The 26,272-nt window shown below is 43.5% G+C and overlaps 1 protein-coding gene across 1 annotated transcript in view; it reads left to right on the top strand.

Annotated features, from left to right (window-relative positions):
- The first annotated feature begins 1,380 nt into the window (after nt 1-1,380).
- Nucleotides 1,381-26,272, top strand: part of LOC127310165 (F-box protein At3g49450-like) — a 37,285-nt gene continuing 12,393 nt past the window's right edge. The window contains exon 1 of the mRNA XM_071822362.1: nt 1,381-2,061. Coding sequence (XP_071678463.1) covers nt 1,381-2,061 — 681 coding nt within the window. The remainder of the gene's footprint in view (nt 2,062-26,272) is intronic.

Here is a 26,272-nt window from a genome sequence, read left to right as displayed (position 1 = left end):
TTCTCCTCGCCGGGTCAAACCGAAGCTGAACTCGCCGGTGATGTCGGTCGAGGGAGGCGGAGGGGAGGCGCCGGCTTCCACTCTATAGATATTAGTTTTAGTTTGGCAAGTTGCCGGTAGTTGGTTTAGTTTAGGTGCAGCTTCAGATTGGTCCAGCGAGATCTGGAGGCTAGGGTTCTTCCTCGCCTTGTTTCAGCTCCCCTGGCCGGAGTTAGGGCTGGTGGCGGAGGCCACTGCACCGTCAAATAAAATCGTTGTGAGTCTTCTCTTGCAGGTACAGTCTGGCTTTCCTGTGTCCCCCTCTCTAGCCGGCCGAGGTGGCGGGGGGATTTGGGCTTGCACAACAGCTGCTGTACCGGCGAGGGTGTTCCGAGTCGCAACACTCTCTCCGGCCGGCCATGGTGGCGAGGGGAGGTGGTGCTGCGGTTCTGGCCCGCCCAAACCAGCAAGAGAGTGGGCTATTCCGACTTCTGTTTCACTGTATCCCTCTTCTCTTCTTCCTCTGGACGGCCGAGGTGGCGAGGGGAGAACTAGTGGGGAGGTGATGCAGGAAGCGTAACTCCAACGACAGTGGGATGCCAAGAAGCTCAATCTGCGGCGGATCCCAAGCGTCGGCGACTTCAGCCGCCGCTATCCTTGGCCAAGGGGGCCTCGCCGCACCTCGGGAGAATCAACTTCCTCCAGGCCTTAGTGTTGTGGTGGAAGATCTACAATCTCAGCACGGTGGTCCATCCTAACGGCGAACCAAGTGGCATAGTCCCCGGCATCGCTGCCAGCAACCGTGGCCCGAGATTCAGCCAACGACGCGGTGGAGAAGGACTTGGTTGCTTTTCTCTTTTTCTTTCTGAGGTCCTTCTTGTAATTTTACAGGATTTTTGTGCTACTATTACTCAAGCCAAGGTTCTTTATGTAATTGTGCCCACCGTTTAATGGAGATTCTCGGCCCTTCGGGACCTTACCTGTTAAAAAAAAACATTTTCTATCCTGTGCTACTTATGACCGTGAGGGTATGGTACCGGTTCGTTTACCAATCATAGGAAGAGACCATCTTTGATTTCAGTTTCTGTTACCATACGAGATATCTTTCCACGGCAAACCACCGTACATTCTCTTTCCAAATCGGGGAAACTCAGCTGGGAATCAGAATTCTTTTCAAGGTCTGCTCCGTTGTGGCCAGCTCTATATGCTTAAATATGGAGCAGATGCCATATGATGCTTTGACCAATGCCAAAGCAATGTTTCTCTTTCCCCCCGTCTCAGAAACATGCAGGTTTTTGCTCTATAAATAGCGAGCAGATGCTACACGATCGATGCTATGCATGGCAATTGCCAAAGCAATATTTCTCTTTCTCCCCCTCTCTGAAACTTGCAGGTGAAGCAATGGTTTCTGCTACCATCGCATCGCCGACCATGCTGCCGTCTTTGACAGACGATGCCATCTTCGAGATACTCTCATGGGTGCCGGTGAAGCCTGCGTGCAGACTCCGCTGCGTGTCCAGAGCGTGGCGCGCTCTCATCTCCAGCCCGGCATTCCTCACCACGCACAAAAGCCGCGTGGAGCCGCTACTCCTGTCAGTCACCACCTCCTCGCCCCCTGAATTCAACAGCACCTTGCGGTTGATGGACATAGACGGCAACATCATACGAGTGATCGAGAAGCCAGGTTTTTGGACGATCAAGGACAGCTCACACGGCCCTGTCTGCGTCTGCATCGCCAACTATGATGTCAGCGTGATAGATCTGGCCACTTTGAATGTGGTGAGGACCTCTGCTGAGTTGAACCACGAATCGTTCTGCAGCCTCAACGTCGGTTGTGCTATCCCGTCTCGCAAGTACAAGGTAGTTTGCCTCATGAGCAAACATGATCCCTGTAAGATTCTCACATTAGAAGATGGCGCCAAGTGGAGGCAGGTGAAATCTGCTCCAACTCCGCCCCTACTCACTAACGGCTATAATCTTGGCTCCGCGGTCACACTCAATGGTGTCATGCACTTCTTATACAAGGTCGCGACACCGCAGGTGGACGATTACTATGTGCTCGGCTTTGATCTTGAAAGTGAAGTATGGAAGGCTTGCATCAAAGGTCCAACGAAAATATCCGGTGACAAACTACATGAGTATAAATGTATGGTCAGTCTTAATGACGCCCTATGCATGGTACGATACAGTTCAATAAACCTATGCCTCATATGGGTCCTGACTGATTCGGCCAAAGGCACCTGGCTCAATGTGTACACGATACCCATGCCTCCAACCGCCTTCTTGTTTTCGTTGAGGCCTTTGACGGTCATGCGTGATGGTCGAAAGTTGCTCTTCTACACGTGCAATAGACCGAATGCAACTCCGACACTACAAGTCTACGATCCATTCTACACGTGCAGTAGACCGAATGTAACTCCGACACTACAAGTCTACGATCCATTCACCGGGACATGCACACATCTCACGAAGTTCACGAGTAATATTTTGGGCAACGTTGGTCTTTGTGTACTGCACTTGGAAAGTTTTGTTTCACCCAAGATCTTGCCGATTTCTTCACCGAGCGTGTTGTATCGGTTAATAACTTGCCTGTGGTTGCGCAGATGAATCTCGTTTCTCTCTTTTACAAGTAATTTCGTTTGGACCAAATAATGATTTTTGACATTATGTTGAAGGAAGCTTTTGTCTACTTGCCATATATGAGGCCTTTTCGGCCAGATATTTCGAGGGAAACAGAAGAAGCAAATAACGAAACTACAGACAGACATATTCAAAGAACTTGGTGTATGTAAACTTAGTTTTTACGGAACACAATAGCATTCTGTTGCATGTATTTATTTTTATGTATTTTTTACAAGTATACAAGAGGATTGTATTATCTATTACCTAATAATAAAGGGAGAAGTGTTTTCGTAGTTTGGTCCATCACCTTACACTTTCGTCTCTTCTTTTAGGCGCTTTCGTCTGTTGCTACGTATCCCACATAGGATGGTGAGAGAATTCGAGTCCAGTTGGTAGTCGCTACTTTTACCGGGGATTGTAGGACGTCTGGACTCTGGTTTCCAAGAACAATACATGATTCGTACCGGTAAAAGAAACCAGCGGAACTAAACATATGTCCAACGTATGCACGACCCCTCGGTCCGGTCGTCAGTCGACAAAAAGGAGCATAAGTCCTATGTATTCTCGCGGCTGTTTTGTTGCCGTAATCCATCTATATATTTGTCATGGCCGAGCTCCAAGTGCTGGTGCCGAACGATTCCTGGCGCAGGTCATGCCGACATCTTGTCTTGGTACAGATCCTTCTCCGCCCTTGCCCGCGACTTCGGCCTCGCCCCGTCGTCCAGTCGGATAGGATTATTTACGGGGACTGCATCTTCCCAACGAAACAGAGAGGAAAACGAGGGCAGGGCCGGCCCACGCGCCCTGCGGCGGATGTCGGGATTGCGCTGGATGTGGTCGAGCGCCGTCAGTGGACGTCGCCGGAGCGCCGTCAGGTCGGGATCGAGGCCATGCGTAGCCGCTAGCATCTCCCGTCGATTCCTCATATGCTCCAAGCAATTTTGACGCCGGAGGACCGTAGTTGACGAGAGCATCTGCTGGATCGTCCACAACTCATCCCGAGCAACTGCCCATGGATCGAGGCCATGAGTAGTTGATCCATGGATTTTTTCTATTTCTTTATGTTGTGTTAGGTTGTAGGAACATGTAGTACCAATATTACCCCATCCTACCTTAATATTTCTCCGGTAGACCAAACGCTAATGGAGAGCCCTGTAGATCAACCCCTTTGATGGTGCGATCATTTGGTGCGCCATGGCCACTCTATCGGTGGTGCGCCAAGGCCAGCAATAAGGTTTCTTACTTCGAGATCAGAGCCGTTTATCTTCCTAAGTCTGACAAACTATCAGATCGATGTGGAATTGGGCACGGCGATGTGCTTGACTAGATGGTCTCCAACGGCAGGCTGCGGACGACATGAAGCTCACCCAGCCAAACTCAACGCCGAAATTAGCAATCTACGTGGAATGCACTAGTGGAAAACAGGGCTTCCGTGGGAGCCTTTTGTCGCGGGCGCGCCTGCACCCGCGACAAATGGCCTGGCCACGTCGCCCCGAAACCATGTGGAGCGGGCAGGGCCTTTTGTCGCGCCCTTTTGTCGCGGGCCGTATTACGACCCGCGACAAAAGGGGTCTGAGGGCTGGCGCCTCCTGTCGGCACCCCTTTTGTCGTGGGTCGTAATACGGCCCGCGACAATGCCTATATATATAGAAGCAGCCAGCCACCCCCCACCTCATTTTTTCCTTGGTGGTGAAGGTGGAGGTGTATGCTAGCTCATTTTTTCTACATGTGCACAAGAGGTGTTTGATGGAATGCTTGTGAGAGGGATGCCACTTGGTTTTATTTGATAAGATTTCTCCTCTTTTTGATCCTAAAAGGTTAGCAACTATTTTCTCGACTATATAGATATGCATAGTCCGTACAATACTAATTTTAGCAAGGTGATTGCATCTGATACATATATAATTGTACTTATGATGCAGATGAGTCATCCATGGATGTACGGTAACCGATGTGCTCCCGCTTTCAGAGAGGGCGTGAATTCTTTCCTGCTTGTGGCCGAGGCCAACAAGTCGAAGCAAGGTTTTATGTGCTGTCCATGTCTAAAATGTAAGAACGAGAAGGATTACTCTTGCTCAAGAGACATTAAGAGCCACCTGCTTCGGTTTGGATTCATGTCCAGCTATAATGTTTGGACCAAGCACGGAGAAGAAGGGGTTATGATGGAAGACGGCGATGAGGAAGAAGATAATGATGACCAGCACCGATCTATGTTCTCTGAATGCTTTGATACCGCAATGGACGACAATGAAGAAGGAGGTGAAGAACAGGCATCAGATGATCCTGTTGATGATGATCTTCGTCGGACCATTTCTGATGCAAGAAGAGACTGTGGCACGGATAAGGAGAGGTTGCAGTTCGACAAGATGTTAGAGGACCACCACAAATTGTTGTACCCAGGTTGTGAAGATGGGCATAGAAAGCTGGGTAGCATATTGGAATTGCTGAAATGGAAGGCAGAGGTCGGTGTGACTGACTCGGGATTTGAGAAATTGATGATAATATTAAAGAAGCTGTTTCCAAGAAATAATGAATTGCCCGTCAGTACATATGAAGCAAAGAAGCTTGTCTGCCCTCTAGGATTAGATGTGCAGAAGATACATGCATGCATTAATGACTGTATCCTCTACCGCGGTGAGAAGTACGAGAATTTGACTAAATGTCCGATATGTGGTGCATTGCGGTATAAGATCAGAAAAGATGACCCTGGTGATGTTGAGGGCGAGCCACCCAGGAAGAGGGTTCCTGCGAAGGTGATGTGGTATGCTCCAATAATACCACGGTTGAAACGTTTGTTCAGAAACAAAGAGCATGCCAAGTTGTTGCGATGGCACATGGAAGAACGTAAGAAAGACGCGATGTTGAGGCACCCCGCTGATGGTTGGCAGTAGAGAAACATCGGGAGAGAGTTCCCGGATTTTGCAGGTGAGGCAAGGAACTTATACTTTGGTCTAAGTACAGATGGCATGAATCCTTTTGGGGAGCAGAGCTGCAGTCACAGCACCTGGCCCATGACTCTATGTATCTACAATCTTCCTCCTTGGTTGTGCATGAAGCGGATGTTCATTATGATGCCAGTGCTTATCCAAGGCCCAAAGCAACCGGGCAACGACATTGATGTGTACCTAAGGCCATTAGTCGATGAACTTTTGGAGTTGTGGGCCAAACCAGGTGTACGTGTGTGGGATGAGCACACGGAGCAAGAATTTGACCTACGAGCGTTGCTATTCGTAACCATCAATGATTGGCCTGTTCTCAGTAACATTTCAAGACAGATGAATAAAGGATACAATGCATGCACACACTGTTTAGATGAGACTGAAAGTAAATATTTGGGAAAAAGAAGAAAAGTTGTGTACCCGTTCAATCGTCGTTTCCTTCCGCGCAAGCATCCCTTAAGGAAAAAAGGTAAGCATTTCGATGGCGAGGCAGACCGCCGTCCGAAGCCTGTCCCCCGTAGTGGTGCTGATATATTTGACATGGTCAAGGATTTAAATGTTATCTTTGGAAAGGGTCCAGCGAACACTGTTCCGAAAGACGATGACGGACACGCGCCCATGTGGAAGAAGAAATCTATTTTTTGGGAGCTAGAATATTGGAAAGTCCTGGAAGTCCGCTCTGCAATCGACGTGATGCACCTGACCAAGAATCTTTGTGTGAATATTCTAGGTTTTCTGGGCGTGTATGGAAAGACAAAAGATACACCAGAAGCACGGGAGGACCAGGAACTTCATAAAGGACGAAACGGCAATCATCCAGGGCAGTTTGTAGGGCCTGCCAGCTACGCTCTTACCAAACAAGAGAAGGAGATCTTTTTTGAAGCCCTATTCAGTATCAAGGTTCCGTCTGGTTTCTCGTCGAATATAAAGGGGATAGTAAATATGAAGGAGAAAAAATTCCAGAACCTGAAGTCCCATGACTGTCACGTGCTTATGACACAATTGCTTCCGATTGCATTGAGGGGACTTCTACCAGAAAATGTTCGACTAGCCATTGTGAAGATATGTGCATTCCTCAACGCAATTTCTCAGAAGGTAATGGATCCAGAAACTTTGTCAGGATTACAGGAAGATGTGGTCCAATGTCTTGTCAGCTTCGAGTTGTTGTTCCCACCATCCTTCTTCAATATTATGACGCACCTCCTCGTTCACCTAGTTGAAGAGATTAGGATTCTCGGTCATGTATTTCTACACAATATGTTCCCCTTCGAGAGGTTCATGGGAGTCTTAAAGAAATATGTTCATAACCGAGCTAGGCCGGAAGGAAGTATCTCAAAGGGCTACGGAACTGAGGAGGTCATTGAGTTTTGTGTTGACTTTCTTCCTGACCTTAAGCCGATTGGTGTTCCTGAATCTCGGTATGAGGGGAGGCTGACTGGAAAAGGCACACTAGGAAGGAAAGCAACGGTGTGGAGGGACAAGATTTCTTTCAATCAAGCACACTACACAGTTCTATACAATTCCAGCTTGGTGGCTCCGTACATCGAGAAACATAAGAATGTTTTACGAGAAATAAACCCGAGCCAGCCCGAGTCCTTGATTACACGTCAACACATGAATACCTTCGGCAGTTGGTTGCAAAGACATCTCATTAATGACCCATCTGTTGTGGAGCAGCTGTACTTGTTAGCCAGGTTACCATCTTCAAACATATGTACATTCCAAGGGTACGAGATAAATGAGAATACATTTTACACGATCGACCAAGATAAAAAGAGCACCAACCAAAACAGCGGTGTCCGCTTCGATGCAAAAGACGAGAATGGGCAGACCACCACATATTATGGATACATAGAGGAGATATGGGAACTTGACTATGGTCCCACTTTTAAGGTCCCTTTGTTTCGGTGCAAATGGGTGAAGCTCAGCGCTATACATATTGACGATAAGTACGGTATGATAACAGTGGATCCCAACAATCTTGCGTACCTGGACGACCCTTTTGTCCTAGCCAGCGAGGTGGCTCAAGTTTTCTACGTGAAGGACATGTCTAGCAAATCAAGAAAAAGAAATCAACAAAAGAATACATCAACCGAGGAGCCAAAGCGCCACATAGTTCTTTCGGGGAAAAGAAACATCGTGGGAGTGGATGACAAGACAGACATGTCAGAAGATTATAATAAGTTTAAAGAAATTCCGCCCTTCACGGTGAAAATTGACCCAAGCATCTTGCTAAATGATGAAGATTCTCCGTGGCTACGGCGTAGAAGATCACAACACTAGATGGCGATGTAATAATGTATTCTTCATATATAGTTCCCAAGACAATCTCTACATTTATGTAATAATGAGAACCCTTTCCCCAACACTGTTAGAGGAGACGGAGTCTTTCACGGGCTTGCATGGAAATTTTATAGGAACGGCACCGCTTCTACTTTGTCTTATTCCTTCGACAGGCCGTCGTGCGCTACATGCTTTATCTCATCGAGCAGTGCATCCACCCACACGTCCTTATCCTGCCGACACCTTTAGTCGCGGTTGCAGCCACCAACCGTGACAAAAGGTTACTGACACCTTTAGTCGCGGTTTGAGCCTCCACCCGGGATGAAAGTTTCACGCGCCACTTCGTTCCCGCCTATTTTCTTCCCGCATTCCCGCCATTTTTCCAGTATATATATGTAGGCTTGGACTCATATCTGCAAACCTCATCACTCTCTCCCATGGCTTCCATCGTATGTCTAACACCCCGGGAGGCGGAGGCGCTTTGCGCCTCGAACTACCCCTGCCCGCCCGGCTACCGCGTCCCGACCGGCTGGTTGCTGAGCGTCGGAGGCGTACCGATCCCTCCTATCCCTCTTGGTGTGCCACGCGAGATGGCCATCATGAACCAGTACTATTTCGAGCTCACGCCTGAGCAGCGGAGGAATCCCCAGTGGCATCCCGACTACAGCCCGACTTGGGACAGCTTCTTCATCAATCGACGTGAAAGGGCGGTTGCCAGGTACGAGGAGGACGGCCCGCCTCCTTCGAACTTCAACGAGGCCGGCCGTCGGATGTGGTGGCGCGGCCGGACTCTCCAGAGCATCCTGGCCTATCGTGGCCCCCGCCCGCGCTACCCTCAATCCCAGCCCACGCGTGCTCACCCGCCGAGGTTGGACAACCGTGACCCCGATGCTAGCGACGATGACGTCGGCGACTATGATGACTACAGTGGCGAGTATTATAGGGCTAGGCACGACTATGATTGAATGGCTCCAACATTCGAATCTGGCCATGTATCTTAATTTTCAGTTGAGCTCTGTACTTTAATTTCAGTTCAGTCGTAATAAATTTCGTGTCAACCACTTTATTGAACAAACAACCGTCAACGACTTTATAAACTAAATTTAAACTAATAGAACCGACAACGACTTTATTGAAATTACAATAAAATAGATAAATTACTAGTCTAGTCTCAGTCGTCGTCGGAGGTTGTCTCCGTCCAAATGTCATCCCACCGAGGGTCGTCTTCGGTCCAAGTTGTATTCGGGTTCTCGAGCTCGAAGTTGGCGACGGCCCGACGGTGGCGCCTGTTGGACCTGCGTTGTGCCCTAAGGATAGCGAAGAACGCGTCGGTGTTGTCGACGTCGTTGGGGAACTGCGCCCTCCACTGGCGCATCAACTGCTCGTCGTGCTCGGCGATGGCGATCCTGCGCTGCACCTAGCGGTGCCGTCGACGGTCCTCGTCGTCGACGAGGCACGGCGGTGGCGCGAGGAACTCTGCCTCCTCTAGCGATTCAACATCCGGGAAGTTCATGTCGCGCCGTGGCCGCCGAAAACGCCACGCCGCCGCGTCGTAAGCGCGCGCCGCCAGCTCCGGCGTGTTGTACGTGCCGAGGGTGAGGCGGAAGCCACCGGCGCGTATCTCGGCGTAGAACCTACCGCTCGGACGCACTCGAACGCCACGGAAACCGGACGCCCCTCGACGACGTGGAGGCATCCCGGAGATGAATGAGCAGAGGCGGTGGAGACGTGTGGTTGCGCCCGCACTCGTCGCTCTATATAGCGCACGCGGGCAGCGACGGGGCGAGGCACGTGGAAGCGGCGCCGACACGTGGCGAGGCACGTGTAAGCTACGGCTACACACGTCGCACGCGGGCAGCGACGGGGCGAGGCACGTGGAAGCGGCGGCGACACGTGGCGAGGTGAAACCTTACTCGGTGTCACTCCGCATATCATTAGGGGTGAAACATACACGACTATGTTCATTGTGAGATGCAACTAGTTATATGGATGTCATTGATACGTCTCCGACGTATCGATAATTTCTTGTGTTCCATGCCACATTATTGATAATATCTACATGTTTTATGCACACTTTATGTCATATTCGTGCATTTTCTGGAACTAACCTATTAACAAGATGCCGAAGAGCCAGTTGCTGTTTTCTGCTGTTTTTGGTTTCAGAAATCCTAGTAACGAAATATTCTCGGAATTGGACGAAATCAACGCCCAGGGTCCTATTTTGCCACGAAGCTTCGAGAAGACCGAAGAGGAGACGAAGTGGGGCCACGAGGTGGCCACACCCTAGGGCGGCGCGGCCCAAGCCCTAGCCGCGCCGACCTGTAGTGTGGGCCCCTCGTGCCGCCTCTTGACCTGCCCTTCCGCCTACAAATAGCCTTTGTCGCGAAACCCCCAGTACCGAGAGCCACGATACGGAAAACCTTACTGAGACGCCGCCGCCGCCAATCCCATCTCGGGGGATTCTGGAGATCTCCTCCGGCACCCTGCCGGAGAGGGGATTCATCTCCCGGAGGACTCTTCACCGCCATGGTCGCCTCCGGAGTGATGAGTGAGTAGTTCACCCCTGGACTATGGGTCCATAGCAGTAGCTAGATGGTTGTCTTCTCCTCATTGTGCTTCATTGTTGGATCTTGTGAGCTGCCTAACATGATCAAGATCATCTATCTGTAATTCTATATGTTGCGTTTGTTGGGATCCGATGAATAGAGAATACTTGTTATGTTGATTATCAAAGTTATGTCTATGTGTTGTTTATGATCTTGCATGCTCTCCGTTATTAGTAGATGCTCTGGCCAAGTTGATGCTAGTAACTCCAAGAGGGAGTATTTATGCTCGATAGTGGGTTCATGTCTCCGTGAATCTGGAGGAGTGACAAGAACCTCTAAGGTTATGGATGTGCTGTTGCCACTAGGGATAAAACATTGGTGCTATGTTCGAGGATGTAGTCACTGATTACATTACGCGCAATACTTAATGCAATTGTCTGTTGTTAGCAACTTAATACTGGAGGGGGTTCGGATGATAACCTGAAGGTGGACTTTTTAGGCATAGATGCATGCTGGATAGCGGTCTATGTACTTTGTCATAATGCCCAATTAAATCTCACTATACTCATCATAATATGTATGTGCATGGTCATGCCCTCTCTATTTGTCAATTGCCCAACTGTAATTTGTTCACCCAACATGCTGTTTATCTTATGGGAGAGACACCTCTAGTGAACTGTGGACCCCGGTCCTATTCTTTACATCGCATACAATCTACTGCAATACTGTTCTACTGTTTTCTGCAAACAATCATCTTCCACACAATACGGTTAATCCTTTGTTACAGCAAGCCGGTAAGATTGACAACCTCACTGTTTCGTTGGGGCAAAGTACTTTGGTTGTGTTGTGCAGGTTCCACGTTGGCGCCAGAATCTCTGGTGTTGCGCCGCACTACATCCTGCCGCCATCAACCTTCAACGTGCTTCTTGACTCCTACTGGTTCGATTAAACCTTGGTTTCTTACTGAGGGAAACTTTCCGCTGTGCGCATCACACCTTCCTCTTGGGGTTCCCAACGGACATGTCAACTACATGCATCAAGCAAATTTCTGGCGCCGTTGCCGGGGAGATCAAGACACGCTGCAAGGGGAGTCTCCACATCCCAATCTCTTTACTTTGTTTTTGTCTTGCTTTATTTTATTTACTACTTTGTTTGCTGCATTATATCAAAACACAAAAAAATTAGTTGCTAGCTTTACTTTATTTACTGTCTTGCACTCTATATCAAAAAACACAAAAAAAATTAGTTACTTGCATTTACTTTATCTAGTTTGCTTTATTTACTGTTGCTAAAATGGCCACTCCTGAAAATACTAAGTTGTGTGACTTCACAACCACAAATAATAATGATTTCTTATACACACCTATTGCTCCACCTGCTACTACAGCAGAATTCTTTGAAATTAAACCTGCTTTACTGAATCTTGTTATGCGAGAGCAATTTTCTGGTGTTAGTTCTGATGATGCTGCTGCCCATCTCAATAATTTTGTTGAACTATGTGAAATGCAAAAATATAAAGATGTAGATGGTTACATTATAAAATTAAAATTGTTCCCTTTCTCATTAAGAGGAAACGCTAAAGATTGGTTGCTATCTCTGCCTAAGAATAGTATTGATTCATGGACTAAATGCAAGGATGCTTTTATTGGTAGATATTATCCCCCTGCTAAAATTATATCTTTGAGGAGTAGCATAATGAATTTTAAACAATTAGATACTGAGCATGTTGCACAAGCATGGGAAAGAATGAAATCTTTGGTTAAAAATTGCCCAACCCATGGACTGACTACTTGGATGATCATCCAAACCTTTTATGCAGGACTGAATTTTTCTTCGCGGAACCTATTGGATTCAGCTGCTGGAGGTACCTTTATGTCCATCACTCTTGGTGAAGCAACAAAGCTTCTTGATAATATGATGATCAACTACTCTGAATGGCACACAGAAAGAGCTCCACAAGGTAAGAAGGTAAATTCTGTCGAAGAAACCTCTTCCTTGAGTGATAAGATTGATGCTATTATGTCTATGCTTGTGAATGGTAGATCTAATGTTGATCCTAATAATGTTCCTTTAGCTTCATTGGTTGCTCAAGAAGAAAATGTTGATGTGAATTTCATTAAAAATAATAATTTCAACAACAATGCTTATCGGAACAATTCTAGTAATAACTATAGGCCATATCCTTATAATAATGGTAACGGTTATGCTAATTCTTATGGGAATTCTTACAATAATAATAGGAATACACCCCCCTGGACTTGAAGCTATGCTTAAAGAATTTATTAGTACACAAACTGCCTTTAACAAATCTGTTGAGGAAAAACTCAATAAAATTGATATTCTCGCTTCTAAGGTTGATAGTCTTGCCTCTGATGTTGATCTTTTGAAATCGAAAGTTATGCCTAATAGGGATATTGAAAATAAAATTGTTACTACAGCAAATGCCATCCAAGTTAGAATTAATGAGAATATAAGATTAATGGCTGAATTGCGTGCTAGGTGGGATAGAGAAGAAAATGAAAAACTAGCTAAAGAGAAGAATGTAGCTAAGGTTTGGACTATTACCACCACTAGTAATGCTAATGCTACACAAGTTGCTGCACCTCCTACTATTACTAATAAAATAATTGGTGTTAGCAATGTTTCCACTTCTAATGCAAAGCGCGAGAAACCGCACAAATCGCTAAAACTGCTGAAATTGCCTGTGATAAAACTGCTGAAATTTTTTCCAACATTGGGGATGATGATCCCATTGCTTTAGATTATAATGGTTTGAATTTTGATGATTGCCACATCTCTGAAGTTATAAAGTTCTTACAAAAACTTGCTAAAAGTCCTAATGCTAGTGCTATAAATTTGGCTTTCACGCAACATATTACAAATGCTCTCATAAAAGCTAGAGAAGAGAAACTAGAGCGCGAAGCCTCTATTCCTAGAAAGCTAGAGGATGGTTGGGAGCCCATCATTAAGATGAAGGTTAAAGATTTTGATTGTAATGCTTTATGTGATCTTGGTGCAAGTATTTCCGTTATGCCTAAGAAAATCTATAATATGCTTGACTTGCCACCGCTGAAAAATTGTTATTTGGATGTTACTCTTGCTGATCATTCTACAAAGAAACCTTTGGGGAAAGTTGATAATGTTCGCATTACCGTTAACAATAACCTTGTCCCCGTTGATTTTGTTGTCTTGGATATTGAATGCAATGCATCTTGTCCCATTATATTGGGAAGACCTTTTCTTCGAACTGTTGGTGCTACTATTGATATGAAGGAAGGTAATATAAAATATCAATTTCCTCTCAAGAAAGGTATGGAACACTTCCCTAGAAAGAGAATGAAATTACCTTTTGATTCTATTATTAGAACAAATTATGATGTTGACACTTCGTCTCTTGATAATACTTGATACACGCTTTCTGCGCCTAGCTGAAAGGCGTTAAATAAAAGCGCTTATGGGAGGCAATCCATGTTTTTACTACAGTATTTTTGTTTTATATTTGAGTCTTGGAAGTTGTTTACTACTGTAGCAACCTCTCCTTATCTTAGTTTTGTGTTTTGTTGTGCCAAGTAAAGTCGTTGATAGTAAAGTTCATACTAGATTTGGATTACTGCGCAGTTTCAGATTTCTTTGCTGTCACGAATCTGGGCAAAATTCTCTGTAGGTAACTCAGAAAATTATGCCAATTTACGTGAGTGATCCTCAGATATGTACGCAACTTTCATTCAATTTGAGCATTTTCATTTGAACAAGTCTGGTGCCTCGATAAAATTCGTCAATACGAACTGTTCTGTTTTTGACAGATTCTGCCTTTTATTTCGCATTGCCAGTTTTGCTATGTTGGATGAATTTCTTTGATCCATTAATGTCCAGTAGCTTTATGCAATGTCCAGAAGTGTTAAGAATGATTGTGTCACCTCTGAACATGTTAATTTTTATTGTCTACTAACCCTCTAATGAGTTGTTTCGAGTTTGGTGTGGAGGAAGTTTTCAAGGATCAAGAGAGGAGTATGATGCAATATGATCAAGGAGAGTGAAAGCTCTAAGCTTGGGGATGCCCCGGTGGTTCACCCCTGCATATTCTAAGAAGACTCAAGCGTCTAAGCTTGGGGATGCCCAAGGCATCCCCTTCTTCATCGACAACATTATCAGGTTCCTCCCCTGAAACTATATATTTTTATTCCATCACATCTTATGTGCTTTTCTTGGAGCGTCGGTTTGTTTTTGTTTTTGTTTTGTTTGAATAAAATGGATCCTAGCATTCATTGTATGGGAGAGAGACACGCTCCGCTGTAGCATATGGACAAGTATGTCCTTAGGCTCTACTCATAATATTCATGGCGAAGTTTCTTCTTCGTTAAATTGTTATATGGTTGGAATTGGAAAATGATACATGTAGTAAATTGCTAAAATGTCTTGGATAATGTGATACTTGGCAATTGTTGTGCTCATGTTTAAGCTCTTGCATCATATGCTTTGCACCCATTAAATGAAGAAATACATAGAGCATGCTAAAATTTGGTTTGCATATTTGGTCTCTCTAAAGTCTAGATAATTTCTAGTATTGAGTTTGAACAACAAGGAAGACGGTGTAGAGTCTTATAATGTTTACAATATGTCTTTTATGTGAGTTTTGCTGCGCCGTTCATCCTTGTGTTTGTTTCAAATAACCTTGCTAGCCTAAACCTTGTATCGAGAGGGAATACTTCTTATGCATCCAAAATCCTTGAGCCAACCACTATGCCATTTGTGTCCACCATACCTACCTACTACATGGTATTTCTCCGCCATTCCAAAGTAAATTGCTTGAGTGCTACCTTTAAAATTCCATCATTCACCTTTGCAATATATAGCTCATGGGACAAATAGCTTAAAAACTATTGTGGTATTGAATATGTACTTATGCACTTTATCTCTTATTAAGTTGCTTGTTGTGCGATAACCATGTTTCTGGGGACGCCATCTATAGGATAACGTAGCATAGAAAACAAAAATTTTCCTACCGCGAACACGAAATCCAAGCCAAGATGCAATCTAGAAGACGGTAGCAACGAGGGGATTATCGAGTCTCACCCTTGAAGAGATTCCAAAGCCTACAAGAGGAGGCTCTTGTTGCTGCAGTAGACGTTCACTTGCCGCTTGCAAAAGCGCGTAGAAGATCTTGATCACGATCGGTTCCGGCGCCACGAACGGGCAGCACCTCCGTACTCGGTCACACGTTCGGTTGTTGATGAAGACGACGTCCACCTCCCCGTTCCAGCGGGCAGCGGAAGTAGTAGCTCCTCTTGAATCCGACAGCACGACGGCGTGGTGTCGGTGGTGGTGGAGAAATCCGGCGGAGCTTCGCTAAAGCTACGCGGAAGATATGGAGGAGAAGGGGGCGGCTAGGGTTTGGGAGGGGGTGGCCGGCCACTTCAATGGGGCGGCCAGCTTGTGGTCTTAGGGTGGCCGGCCCCCTCCCTTGGCCCCTCATTATATAGGTGGATCCCAAGTATTGGTGTCCAAGTCTTCGAATAAGACCCGAAACCAAAAACCTTCCATAGGAGGGGGCAAACCTAGCCCAACTAGGACTCCCACCCAAAGGTGGGATTCCCACCTCCCATGTGGGGGTTGGCCGGCCCCCTATGGTGGAGTCCACTTGGGACTCCACCCCCACTAGGGCTGGCCGGCCATGGAGGTGGAGTCCCTTGTGGACTCCACCTTCCTTGGTGGTTTCTTCCGGACTTTTCTAGAACCTTCTAGAACCTTCCATAGAACCTTCCGCGACATTTTAATTCACATAAAATGACATCCTATATATGAATCTTATTCTCCGGACCATTCCGGAACTCCTCGTGATGTCCGGGATCTCATCCGGGACTCCGAACAAATATTCCAACTCCATTCCATATTCAAGAACTACCATTTCAACATCCAACTTTTAAGTGTGTCACCCTACGGTTCGAGAACTATGCGGACATGGTTGAGTACTTACTCCGACCAATAACCAATAGCGGGATCTGGAGATCCATAATGGCTCCCACATATTCAACGATGACTTTAGTGATCGAATGAACCATTCACATACATTACCAATTCCCTTTGTCTCACGATATTTTACTTGTCCGAGGTTTGATCTTCGGTATCACTCTATACCTTGTTCAACCTCGTCTCCTGACAAGTACTCTTTACTCGTACCGTGGTATGTGGTCTCTTATGAACTCTTTCATATGCTTGCAAGACATTAGACGACATTCCACCGAGAGGGCCCAGAGTATATCTATCCGTCATCGGGATGGACAAATCCCACTGTTGATCCATATGCCTCAACTCATACTTTCCGGATACTTAATCCCACCTTTATAGCCACCCATTTACGCAGTGGTGTTTGGTGTAATCAAAGTACCTTTCCGGTATAAGTGATTTACATGATCTCATGGTCATAAGGACTAGGTAACTATGTATCGAAAGCTTATAGCAAATAACTTAATGACGAGATCTTATGCTACGCTTAATTGGGTGTGTCCATTATATCATTCACACAATGACATAACCTTGTTATTAATAACATCCAATGTTCATGATTATGAAACTAATCATCCATTAATCAACAAGCTAGTTTAAGAGGCATACTAGGGACTTCTTGTTTGTCTACATATCACACATGTACTAATGTTTCGGTTAATACAATTCTAGCATGATATATAAACATTTATCATAAACATAAAGATATAAATAATAACCACTTTATTATTGCCTCTAGGGCATATCTCCTTCAGTCTCCCACTTGCACTAGAGTCAATAATCTAGTTTACATTTGTAAAGATATAACACCTTAGCCTTCTGGTGCTTTATCATGTATTGCTCACGGGAGAGGTTTTTAGTCATCGGATCTGACACGCTCAGAAACGTATGTATTTTGTAATTCATTTGCGTCTCAACGCATCACTCATTTCCAAATGAGCTGGCATTAAATATGTTTGATCTTCTGGTGGAACCTTAATTCCGCTGTCTGAAATATGTCACTAATATTGTCACACACAATATAGCTTCAAAGTTCTGACTCTGTCGGAACTACACCAAGTTCTCAAAGAACCTCTTGACTTAACATCCTTTGTCATTGTCAAAACAATGACATACTCTGCCTTCTTTTGTAGAATCCGTCACCATATTTAGAACCCTTCTAAATCTAGCATAGACAACTTCTAGCTCATTGTGCTACCTTTTAAACAACACTTCGTCTAATTTGAGATTGAATTTATATTTTATATGTGATAAAACCAATATCGGTGTAACACCTTACATCGATTTGTTTGTCATTTCTTCATACAAAAATATATATATATATCCTTAGTTCTTCTAAAGTACTCAAGGATATTCTTACTGTCGTCCCATGATCATCTTATGAATCATTCCGGTATATGCTCATAACATTTTAGAGCACAAGATATCTGATTTTGTACATTTTATTCGTGATCTAAAATCACTCATGTGTTTTTACTCATCGAGTGTCAGATACACTCAAGTCTTGTTAAACCTTCACATGACAAGAACATTTTCTTAATATTTCTATATTGAACTATTTCAATATCCATTCTATGTACTTTGACTTAAACTTATCATGTGTTTCAATCTATCTTCATAGATCTTGACACTAAATATGTTTTAGTCCATATCCTTTCATTGAAGTTAATTTTCAATGAAACATTTTAATCAAGTATATAATTACATTATTTATAACCAACTATATGTCACCTACATAAAGTATTATAAATATGTCTTAGCGCTCCCACTTAATTTCTTGCAAATGCAAGCCTCTTCATCGTCTCTGATGAAATCAAAAAACTCTTTGACTATTTCATCTGGTGAAGATTCTAACTCCGTGATACTTACTTCATCCAATTGAAGTTCGTATACTTATCTAGTATTCCACGGACCAGCAAAACTCTTGGTTGTATCTTGTATACACCTTTAATACACACTTCTGATAAGTAATGTATTTTGCCATCCTACTAACATATCTCATAAAAGAAATATGTAGTGATTACTAGAATAATCCACATAGACTATAAGCATTGCTACGGAAGATCTAATCTTGTTGTAGTCAACTATTTGAACTTTGTCGTAAACAACTTTTCGACAAGTCAAGCTTCTTCAAGGATATTTCATCCAAGTCCATCAATTTTATAGATCCATTTACTTTCAAAAAGTATTCATCTATCTTGGATTTCATGGCGCATGGCCATTTTAACGGAGTCAGGGCCCATCATAACTTCTTTGTTTGTAGTTGGTTTATCATTGTTCAAAATCAATCCTTTGTCCACAAATCATTTATTTGATCACAAAGTAAACCATACCTACAAGGTTCAATATGTACTTCGATCTCCATGACTAAAATACTTTGTAGTCATGGGAGCCATGATCGTTGTGGCCGCTTCCGAAACCAATTCCGATGTTGCGCTACTCTGATCATTATGCTCAGGTTCATAAACCTTATCAAATTATATTGTCCTCCCACTCAAATACTTCACTAGAAACAAATTTCTCTGAAATAAGAAACATTGACAAACACTTTTGTCTTTGTCTTGTGGGAAGAATTCCCGATCAAATCTCTGGGATAACCAACAAAGACATTCATCCGATTTTGGTTGTAAACTTATTTACTTATTCTATGCATACCAAAATTTAAGAAAAGACTATCAGGTTTCTTACCTATGCCATAACTCGTATGGTGTCATTTCAACGGATCATGATGATGCTCTATTTAGTGTAAAAGCGGTAGTCACTAAAGCATAATCCACAAAAATATAATGGCATCAATATTTTATCTCATCATTGATCCAACAAGTATTGGATACATCTCTTGGATACTTCTTCATCACTATGATACTCCAAGAAACGTGAGTTGTAGAACAATTTCATAACTCTCTTAGATGTTCGCTAAAACTCGTAATTCAAATATTTCCACCATGATCCAATCATAGATATTTGTCTTTTCTATTACGATGATTTCCACTTCATGCTGAAATTTATTTGAATCCATTCAAATGTTTCAAACTTTTCCTTATTGAATATATCCACATATATACTCAATTCATTGTTTGAAAGTTTTCATGAAGTAGAAGAATCTCCCGCACACAACTATGCTCAGTGAACCACATACATCATTATGTATTTTTTTTACTAAGTTTGTTGCCCGTTAAACTCTTGGCCTATGAATGGTATTTTAATCATTCTCTTTAGAAAAGATTTTGCAAGCGCCAAATGATTCAAAAATCAAATGACTCCAAAAATCCATTTGCATGGAGTTCCTTCATGCGTTCCTTTCTAACATGACCTAAATGGCGGTTCCACTAATAAGTGGAATTCAAATCATTTGCCGTATGGCATTTTAGCGTCAGTGTTATGTATGTGTGTTTCACCATTAAGATTTATAATAACTTATCCATCATATATGGAGTAATGTCATAATTTGAACAACTCATTGTTTTCATTTGACCAGAGCAAAATAACAATCATTAAGTTCTTTATTATAAATTCTAAGGGCTAGATAGAATGCCAACGATGAACATAATAACACTTTATTTTGTTCCAGACGTGCATTCCTATCATATTCCTTGTCAGTCACTTAGGCCATTGTATTCTTGTATTGCTTTGTTTTGTATGACACTTCATACCAACCAATATGGTACTAATACCCAAGAATTTCATTGTGAGACCTAACTAGGAATACAACCATAACATGTATATCATTTATATACACCTGAGCTAGACATTCTAGTCTTTTCTTTCTTTCTGCCAATAATCTTTTGTAGTTTCTCTTTTAGCTTTCCTCATTATTCAGAAAAACACATCAACATCATTAACTTCTAGGTTTGTTGGTCAAATACCAATAACCTTGAGGTTCTTACTTTGAAGTTGATCATCATATGACAAGTGTTCCAGATTTCACTATTAGTAACTTTGTAATATGATGAACAGTTTCACTCATAATTTTATCCATCATATCATGACGACTTTCCGAGACCATGTCTGTACATGCTAGGCTCGTAAAGTTTTAACCTTGGTATTTGCATGTGCAAATCTAGCTTGCACCCGTTTTATGCACACGTAGAATCTATCACACCCGATCATCACATGATGCTTCGAAACGACGAGTCTTAGTAACGGTGCATATTTAAGGATGGTCACTTCATGGATATGCGAATATCGTTAGTGCCCCAATAGTTGGAGGATTGTGACGCCTTGCGTCTTCAACCTTCGTACATTCCCATAAAACTTATGAGTTTATGTAGTCTCACCAAACTTTATTCTATCATCTTGCAATAAGGTCTTAGATATCACATATATCTCATACCTTGATTATTTCTGAAAACTAAATTTTCAGCTCCTTACTTTTCAAACAGATTTGAACTTCAAGTTTCACGGAGACAAGATAACTTTAGGTACTAATTGAAACCATAGCTCTTTGAATCAACAATGTGAGGTTTACTAAAAATTTGCAATATGACTTAATCAATTCTTGATTCTTTAACAATACGGTACTAATCCGTAAAGTTTCTTATCAGATTTAACAGTATTTCTATCTCAATAACAAGACTAGCGCATAGTAGTAAACGGATGCCAATACTACAAAATTAATACAAAATACTACTCAAACTATGTTTATGATAATTAGTTCATGTTTTAATCTAATTACTAATGAACTCCCACTTAATACAACATCCCTCATAGTTGTTAAGTGGTACACGATCCAAATCCACTACACCAAAACCGATCATCACGTGAGATGATGTAGCTTCAATGGTGAACATCAACATGTTGATCATATCATCCATATGACTCGTGTTCAACCTTTCGGTTTCCGTTGTCCCGAGGCCATGTCTGTACATGCTAGGCTCGTCAAGCAAACCCAAGTATTCCGCGTGTGCAACATGGCTTACACCCGTTGTATGTGAACGTTGAATCTATCACATCCGATCATCACGAGATGCTTGAAACGATTTAACTGTACAACGGTGCATACGAGGGGAGAACACTTTATTATCTTGATATTAATGTGAGGGATCATCTTATAATGCTACCGTCGCGATCTAAGCAAAATAAGATGCATAAAGGATTAACATCACATGCAGTTCATATGTGATATGATATGGCCCTTTTGTCTTTGCGCCTTTGATCTCCAAAGCACGGATATGATCTCCATCATCTTCGGGCATGATCTCCATCATTGTCGGCGTAGCGTCAAGGTTCATGGCGCCGTCTTCATGGTTGTTCACCTCATGTAGCAACTATAACAACTACTTTGAAATACTACTCAACATGAAAATTAAAGACAACCATAAGGCTCCTGCCGGTTGCCACAATACAATAATGATCATCTCATACATATTCATCATCATATCATGGCCATATCACATCACCAAACCCTGCAAAAACAAGTTAGACGCCTCTAATTTGGTTTGCATATTTTACGTGGTTTAGGGTTTTCGAGAGAGATCTAATCTACCTACGAACATGAACCACAACGGTGATACTAATGTTTTCAATAGAAGAGTAAGTTGAATCTTCACTATAGTAGGAGAGACAGACACCCGCAAAGCCTCTTATGCAATACAAGTTGCATGTCGAACGAGGAACAAGTCTCATGAACGCGGTCATGTAAAGTTAGTCCGGGCCGCTTCATCCCACTATGCCACAAAGATGCAAAGTACTCAAACTAAAGATAACAAGAGCATCAACGCCCACAAAACCATTGTGTTCTACTCGTGCAACCATCTATGCATAGACACGGCTCTGATACCACTGTAGGAAAACGTAGCATAGAAAACAAAAATTTTCCTACCGCGAACACGAAATCCAAGCCAAGATGCAATCTAGAAGACGGTAGCAACGAGGGGATTATCGAGTCTCACCCTTGAAGAGATTCCAAAGCCTACAAGAGGAGGCTCTTGTTGCTGCAGTAGACGTTCACTTGCCGCTTGCAAAAGCGCGTAGAAGATCTTGATCACGATCGGTTCCGGCGCCACGAACGGGCAGCACCTCCGTACTCGGTCACACGTTCGGTTGTTGATGAAGACGACGTCCACCTCCCCGTTCCAGCGGGCAGCGGAAGTAGTAGCTCCTCTTGAATCCGACAGCACGACGGCGTGGTGTCGGTGGTGGTGGAGAAATCCGGCGGAGCTTCGCTAAAGCTACGCGGAAGATATGGAGGAGAAGGGGGTGGCTAGGGTTTGGGAGGGGGTGGCCGGCCACTTCAATGGGGCGGCCAGCTTGTGGTCTTAGGGTGGCCGGCCCCCTCCCTTGGCCCCTCATTATATAGGTGGATCCCAAGTATTGGTGTCCAAGTCTTCGAATAAGACCCGAAACCAAAAACCTTCCATAGGAGGGGGCAAACCTAGCCCAACTAGGACTCCCACCCAAAGGTGGGATTCCCACCTCCCATGTGGGGGTTGGCCGGCCCCCTATGGTGGAGTCCACTTGGGACTCCACCCCCACTAGGGCTGGCCGGCCATGGAGGTGGAGTCCCTTGTGGACTCCACCTTCCTTGGTGGTTTCTTCCGGACTTTTCTAGAACCTTCTAGAACCTTCCATAGAACCTTCCGCGACATTTTAATTCACATAAAATGACATCCTATATATGAATCTTATTCTCCGGACCATTCCGGAACTCCTCGTGATGTCCGGGATCTCATCCGGGACTCCGAACAAATATTCCAACTCCATTCCATATTCAAGAACTACCATTTCAACATCCAACTTTTAAGTGTGTCACCCTACGGTTCGAGAACTATGCGGACATGGTTGAGTACTTACTCCGACCAATAACCAATAGCGGGATCTGGAGATCCATAATGGCTCCCACATATTCAACGATGACTTTAGTGATCGAATGAACCATTCACATACATTACCAATTCCCTTTGTCTCACGATATTTTACTTGTCCGAGGTTTGATCTTCGGTATCACTCTATACCTTGTTCAACCTCGTCTCCTGACAAGTACTCTTTACTCGTACCGTGGTATGTGGTCTCTTATGAACTCTTTCATATGCTTGCAAGACATTAGACGACATTCCACCGAGAGGGCCCAGAGTATATCTATCCGTCATCGGGATGGACAAATCCCACTGTTGATCCATATGCCTCAACTCATACTTTCCGGATACTTAATCCCACCTTTATAGCCACCCATTTACGCAGTGGTGTTTGGTGTAATCAAAGTACCTTTCCGGTATAAGTGATTTACATGATCTCATGGTCATAAGGACTAGGTAACTATGTATCGAAAGCTTATAGCAAATAACTTAATGACGAGATCTTATGCTACGCTTAATTGGGTGTGTCCATTATATCATTCACACAATGACATAACCTTGTTATTAATAACATCCAATGTTCATGATTATGAAACTAATCATCCATTAATCAACAAGCTAGTTTAAGAGGCATACTAGGGACTTCTTGTTTGTCTACATATCACACATGTACTAATGTTTCGGTTAATACAATTCTAGCATGATATATAAACATTTATCATAAACATAAAGATATAAATAATAACCACTTTATTATTGCCTCTAGGGCATATCTCCTTCAGTATCAACTATTCTTCGTTGAATATCATGTGAGTTGCTATGCATGTCCGTCTTGTCTGAAGTAAGAGAGATCTACCACCTTAATGGTTGGAGCATACATATTGTTAGAGAAGAACATTGGGCCGCTAACTAAAGCCATGATTCATGGTGGAAGTTTCAGTTTTGGACATATATCCTCAATCTCATATGAGAATAATAATTGTTGCCACATGCTTATGCATTAAAGAGGAGTCCATTATCTGTTGTCCATGTTGTCCCGGTATGGATGTCTAAGTTAAGAATAATCAAAAGCGAGAAATCCAAAATGCGAGCTTTCTCCTTAGACCTTTGTACAGGCGGCATGGAGGTACCCCATTGTGACACTTGGTTAAAACATGTGTATTGCGATGATCCGGTAGTCCAAGCTAATTAGGACAAGGTGCGGGCACTATTAGTATACTATGCATGAGGCTTGCAACTTGTAAGATATAATTTACATAACTCATATGCTTTATTACTACCGTTGACAAAATTGTTTCATGTTTTCAAAATAAAAGCTCTAGCACAAATATAGCAATCGATGCTTTCCTCTTTGAAGGACCATTCTTTTTACTTTTATGTTGAGTCAGTTCACCTATTTCTCTCCACCTCAAGAAGCAAACACTTGTGTGAACTGTGCATTGATTCCTACATACTTGCATATTGCACTTATTATATTACTCTATGTTGACGATTATCCATGAGATATACATGTTATAAGTTGAAAGCAACCGCTGAAACTTAATCTTCCTTTGTGTTGCTTCAATACCTTTACTTTGATTTATTGCTTTATGAGTTAACTCTTATGCAAGACTTATTGATGCTTGTCTTGAAGTACTATTCATGAAAAGTCTTTGCTATATGATTCACTTGTTTACTCATGTCATTTACATTGTTTTGATCGCTGCATTCATTACATATGTTTACAAATAGTATGATCAAGGTTATGATGGCATGTCACTCCAGAAATTATCTTTGTTATCGTTTTACCTGCTCGGGACGAGCAGAACTAAGCTTGGGGATGCTGATACGTCTCCGACGTATCGATAATTTCTTGTGTTCCATGCCACATTATTGATAATATCTACATGTTTTATGCACACTTTATGTCATATTCGTGCATTTTCTGGAACTAACCTATTAACAAGATGCCGAAGAGCCAGTTGCTGTTTTCTGCTGTTTTTGGTTTCAGAAATCCTAGTAACGAAATATTCTCGGAATTGGACGAAATCAACGCCCAGGGTCCTATTTTGCCATGAAGCTTCCAGAAGACCGAAGAGGAGACGAAGTGGGGCCACGAGGTGGCCACACCCTAGGGCGGCGCGGCCCAAGCCCTGGCCGCGCCGACCTGTAGTGTGGGCCCCTCGTGCCGCCTCTTGACCTGCCCTTCCGCCTACAAATAGCCTTCGTCGCGAAACCCCCAGTACCGAGAGCCACGATACAGAAAACCTTACTGAGACGCCGCCGCCGCCAATCCCATCTCGGGGGATTCTGGAGATCTCCTCCGGCACCCTGCCGGAGAGGGGATTCATCTCCCGGAGGACTCTTCACCGCCATGGTCGCCTCCGGAGTGATGAGTGAGTAGTTCACCCCTGGACTATGGGTCCATAGCAGTAGCTAGATGGTTGTCTTCTCCTCATTGTGCTTCATTGTTGGATCTTGTGAGCTGCCTAACATGATCAAGATCATCTATCTGTAATTCTATATGTTGCGTTTGTTGGGATCCGATGAATAGAGAATACTTGTTATGTTGATTATCAAAGTTATGTCTATGTGTTGTTTATGATCTTGCATGCTCTCCGTTATTAGTAGATGCTCTGGCCAAGTTGATGCTAGTAACTACAAGAGGGAGTATTTATGCTCGATAGTGGGTTCATGTCTCCGTGAATCTGGAGGAGTGACAAGAACCTCTAAGGTTATGGATGTGCTGTTGCCACTAGGGATAAAACATTGGTGCTATGTTCGAGGATGTAGTCACTGATTACATTACGCGCAATACTTAATACAATTGTCTGTTGTTAACAACTTAATACTGGAGGGGGTTCGGATGATAACCTGAAGGTGGACTTTTTAGGCATAGATGCATGCTGGATAGCGGTCTATGTACTTTGTCGTAATGCCCAATTAAATCTCACTATACTCATCATAATATGTATGTGCATGGTCATGCCCTCTCTATTTGTCAATTGCCCAAATGTAATTTGTTCACCCAACATGCTGTTTATCTTATGGGAGAGACACCTCTAGTGAACTGTGGACCCCGGTCCTATTCTTTACATCGCATACAATCTACTGCATCTTGTTCTCT

The sequence above is a fragment of the Lolium perenne genome, chromosome 6, assembly GCF_019359855.2.
Source record: "Lolium perenne isolate Kyuss_39 chromosome 6, Kyuss_2.0, whole genome shotgun sequence".
Lineage (NCBI taxonomy): Eukaryota > Viridiplantae > Streptophyta > Magnoliopsida > Poales > Poaceae > Lolium > Lolium perenne.
This window is presented reverse-complemented; position numbering and strand designations above follow the sequence as displayed.